Raw genomic sequence first — 5,052 nt, 5'->3', positions numbered from 1 at the left:
TGGTATCGAAAATTTAGATCTACAAAGTGCTGCAGGGTATAATATAGTCGGCCCCGCCCGATTTTAGACGTTCCTTACTTGTTTTTGTTTTTTGTAAAACATTGAATTTTGGCTGCCTGGAGTAGTTTTTGTGGTGGGAAGTGGTATGTTAGATTTTTATATTTTTGGTGCTTTTTGCCATTCGGGAGTTGACAACACTGCTGCTATCTGACAGCTGTTTTGACAGTTTAAAGTTACGTCTCTAGTTAGTATTGTTTTGCAAATCATCATGAATGCGTTAACTCCAGAACAATGCTTCCAAATCGTAGAAGTGAATTCAGTAATTGGTCGCTTACTCAATTAAATGAAGACCGCATTTTTAACGCAAAATTCTTTTTGGTGATAAGACGCATTTTTAGTTAAATTGATATATCAACAAACAAAATTGCCATATTGGGAGCAAAGATAATCTACACACCGTTTAAGAATTACAGATGCATACCGATATATGTACTGTTTGGTGTGGTCTATAGGCTGGTGGAATCATCGGTCCTTATTACTTTAAAAATGAGTAAGGACGATGCGTTACTGTGAATGGAAATCGATACAAAATCATGATCAACGAATTTTTGTTGCCAAAACTTCAAGATATGGATGTAAACGAAATGTGGTTTCAGCAGCATGGTGCCACTTGTCATGCTGCGGGAAAAACAATGGACTTATTGAAAGAACATTTCAACGACAACATTATTTCGAGAAGTGTGACTTGACCCCACTCGATTATTTTTTGTGGGGATACCACAAGTCATTGGTTTACGTGGATAAACCAGCAACCATTGGCGCTTTGGAAAACAATATTGAACGTGTCATTGCTGAAATACACCCTCAAATGCTTGAAAAGGTGGTCGAAAATTGCACCTCCAGAATAAACTTTGTGTAAAATAGTCGTGGTGGCCATATGATTTAGGATTTAAGCCCTTTCGAGAACCTATGTATATTAAATTAGCCAAAGAATATCACAACAATTACCCAATCTAAAATTTTGATTTATTACGATATTTTGCAACATATAGGTGTTACATTTGTGGTCTGTTATACAAACAATTTACGAATTAATATTTGTATGACTAAAGAAAACAAAACAAAACTCATTTCATATGAAGAAATAGGGGGAAACATGTTTCGTAATATTTAACCCAAACTGTAGTTAAATTGAATTTTGCGGTTTCTTTGGTGTGGGCAATGCATGCGATTTTAGCAATGTTAGGTGCTTGAAGCAGGTATCGTAACAATTTGTTAAATAAAATGTTCGAAAAAAAAACAACAATAATTGAACAATATTTGTACTATATTGATTTTTAATTGCCACGCAGTGTGAAAATACAATTACAACAATTATAAAAAGTATTAATTAAAAAGATAACTGATATGAAAGTAGAGATTGCAGCAATATGACATTTGTTTTGTTTAATGTATACGAGTAATTCGCAAGTTACCAAAATCACTTTTATGTGGGTTTTATTAAAGAAAAAACTATTTTTTACACTAGTTCAAGCGAAGTAGTGTGATTCCCTTACCATTAATTTTTGTTGTTTTGTGCAAGAGTCCCAACGCTCTCGCCTCTTCCAACCATGAAGGTCAAATCCCAATTACGTAGAAAAAGCGTATGGAACACGATCCTGACCATGTGGGTCATTGAGGAAGAGGGTTGAAAATATATGCTCACAATTTCTAGCGCGTTTTCCATATATATAAAGGAACTTGCAGAGTCATCTTCGACTATGGGATCTTTCTATACACGCAAAGAAAAAAAAAAAACGTTTGGAAAACGTGTACCGAAAACGTTTGGAAAACGTGTACCGAAAACGTTTTTCTTTTGTTAGAGTTTTTTGAATTGCTTCGAAAATTTTAAACTTTTATGTTATCACCAAAAAAAATCGTTTGTTACAAAATTTTTATTTTTTCAATAACAAATAATATTTTTGATCCAACAACAACAACACAAAACAACACGTTTCTGACTTTAAGTCTTTAATAAGACACATTTTACAGTTCCTAGTAAAAATTTGATATAAAGGGTGATTCTTTTGAGGTTAGGATTTTCATGCATTAGTATTTGACAGATCACGTGGGATTTCAGACATGGTGTCAAAGAGAAAGATGCTCAGTATGCTTTGACATTTCATCATGAATAGACTTACTAACGAGCAACGCTTGCAAATCATTGAATTTTATTACCAAAATCAGTGGCAGAAAATCCGCTTTTTTATCGACAAATTTTGTTCAGCGATGAGGCTCATTTCTGGTTGAATGGCTACGTAAATAAGCAAAATTGCCGCATTTGGAGTGAAGAGCAACCAGAAGCCGTTCAAGAACTGCCCATGCATCCCGAAAAATGCACTGTTTGGTGTGGTTTGTACGCTGGTGGAATCATTGGACCGTATTTTTTCAAAGATTCTGTTGGACGCAACGTTACGGTGAATGGCGATCGCTATCGTTCGATGCTAACAAACTTTTTGTTGCCAAAAATGGAAGAACTGAACTTGGTTGACATGTGGTTTCAACAAGATGGCGCTACATGCCACACAGCTCGCGATTCTATGGCCATTTTGAGGGAAAACTTCGGAGAACAATTCATCTCAAGAAATGGACCGGTAAGTTGGCCACCAAGATCATGCGATTTGACGCCTTTAGACTATTTTTTGTGGGGCTACGTCAAGTCTAAAGTCTACAGAAATAAGCCAGCAACTATTCCAGCTTTGGAAGACAACATTTCCGAAGAAATTCGGGCTATTCCGGCCGAAATGCTCGAAAAAGTTGCCCAAAATTGGACTTTCCGAATGGACCACCTAAGACGCAGCCGCGGTCAACATTTAAATGAAATTATCTTCAAAAAGTAAATGTCATGGACCAATCTAACGTTTCAAATAAAGAACCGATGAGATTTTGCAAATTTTATGCGTTTTTTTTTTTTTAAATTATCAAGCTCTTAACAAATCACCCTTTAGTAGTATGTAATGTTGAACATGTTTTCGGAATCTTCCGAACATATCTGGAATATATTAAAACAAGTACATACGGCCGTAAGTTCGACCAGGCCGAAGCTTATGTACCCTCCACCATGGATTGCGTAGAAACTTCTACTGAAGACTGTCATCCACAATCGAATTACTTGGGTTGCGGTAACACTTGCCGATGGCAAGGTATCTTAAAACTTCCTAACACCGTAATATATACCACATAGTCCATACGTGGTATATATTAACCTAAAAAAGGCCGATTAAATACGTATATAATTAAGTTTAAAGTTTCTATAGAAATAAAATTTTGACAACATTTTCTATAGAAGTAAAATTTGGAAAAAATTTTCTGTAGAAATAAAATTTGGATAAAATTTTCTATAGTAATAAAATTCTGAAAAAATTTTCTATAGAAATAAAATTTTGACAAAATTTTTTATAGAAATAAAATTTTGACAAAATTTTCTATAGAAATAAAATTTTTACAAAATTTTCTATAGAAATAAATTGTTGACAAAATTTTCTATAGAAATAACATTTTGACAATGCTTTCTATAAAAATAAAATTTTGGTAGATTATTTTTGGCTCGAGTGGCAACCATGATTATGAACCGATAAGGACCATTTTTTGTGTGATTGGGGATCGCCTATATATAACTATGGACCCATATGGACCAATTTTGGCATGGTTATTAGCGGCCTTATACTAACACCACGTTGCAAATTTCAACCGATCGGATGAATTTTGCTCCTCCAACAGGCTCCGGAGGACAAATCTGGGGATCTTTTTAAATGGGGGCTATATATAATTATGGGCCAATATGGACCAATTCTGGCATGGTTGTTAGAGACCATATACTAACACCACGTACCCAATTTCAACCGGATCGGATGAATTTTGCTCCTCTAAGAGGCTCCGGAGGTCAAATCTGGGGATCGGCTTATATGGGGGCTATATATAATTGTGGACCGATATGGACCAATTGTAGCATGGTTGTTAGAGACAATATACTAACACCACGGACCAAATTTCAATCGGATCGGATGACTTTTGCTCCTCTAAGAGGCTCCGGAGGTCATATCTGGGGATCGGTTTATATGGGGGCTATATATAATTATGGGCCGATGTGGACCAGTTTTTGCATGGTCATTAGAGAACATATACCAACACCATGTACCAAATTTCAGCTGTATCGGATGAAATTTGCCTCTCTTAGAGCAATCGCAAGCCAAATTTGGGGGTCCGTTTATATGGGGGCTATACGTAAAAGTGGACCGATATGGCCCATTTTCAATACCATCCGACCTACATCGATAACAACTACTTGTGCCAAGTTTCAAGTCGATAGCTTGTTTCGTTCGGAAGTTAGCGTGATTTCAACAGACGGACGGACGGACGGACATGCTTAGATCGACTCAGAATTTCACCACGACCCAGAATGTATATACTTTATGGGGTCTTAGAGCAATATTTCGATGTGTTACAAACGGAATGACAAAGTTAATATACCCCCATCCTATGGTGGAGGGTATAAAAACAATCTTTTCAGGCTAATTGTATTTTGCCTCACATCTTTCTCACTTCCACGAGGTTTTTTAGTTCTTAGCACCTTTTTCTGTAATACAAAGGGACCCTCAGATTTGGCTTGTGGAGCCTCTAACAGAAGCATATTTCATCCGATCCGGCTGAAATTTGGTACATGGTGTTGGTATATGGTCTCTAACAACCATGCAAAAATTGGTCCATATCGGTCCTTAATTATATATAGCCCCCATATAAACCGATCCCCAGATTTGGCTTGTGGAGCCTCAAAGAGGAGCACATTGCATCCGATCCGTCTGAAATTTGGTACATGGTGTTGGTATAAGGTCTCTGGCAGCCGTGCTAAAATTGGTCCACATCGGTCCATAATTATATATATCCCCCATATAAACCGATCCCCAGATTTGGCTTGCGGAGCCTCAAAGAGAAGCAAATTTCATCCGATCTGGCTGAAATTTGGTACATGATGTTGGTATATGGTCTCTAACAACCATGCAAAAATTGGTTTAC

At 36.6% G+C, this 5,052-nt stretch overlaps 1 protein-coding gene across 1 annotated transcript; it reads left to right on the top strand.

Annotated features, from left to right (window-relative positions):
* Positions 1-227: 227 nt before the first annotated feature.
* Positions 228-2,879, top strand: LOC142229145 (uncharacterized). The gene has a single exon (XM_075299684.1). It carries the CDS (start codon positions 2,361-2,363, stop codon positions 2,877-2,879), a length of 519 nt encoding a protein of 172 aa, XP_075155799.1. The 5' UTR covers positions 228-2,360.
* Positions 2,880-5,052: the final 2,173 nt, after the last annotated feature.

This window comes from Haematobia irritans, chromosome 3 (assembly GCF_050003625.1).
Source record: "Haematobia irritans isolate KBUSLIRL chromosome 3, ASM5000362v1, whole genome shotgun sequence".
NCBI classification, from domain to species: domain Eukaryota; kingdom Metazoa; phylum Arthropoda; class Insecta; order Diptera; family Muscidae; genus Haematobia; species Haematobia irritans.
Note: the sequence above shows the minus strand (reverse complement) of the source record. Positions and strands in the feature narration are given on the sequence as shown.

What these genes read in the sequence shown, in the direction of transcription:
- LOC142229145 (XM_075299684.1), top strand. Translation starts at nt 2,361, where the DNA reads ATGCATCCCGAAAAATGCACTGTTTGGTGTGGTTTGTACGCTGGTGGA.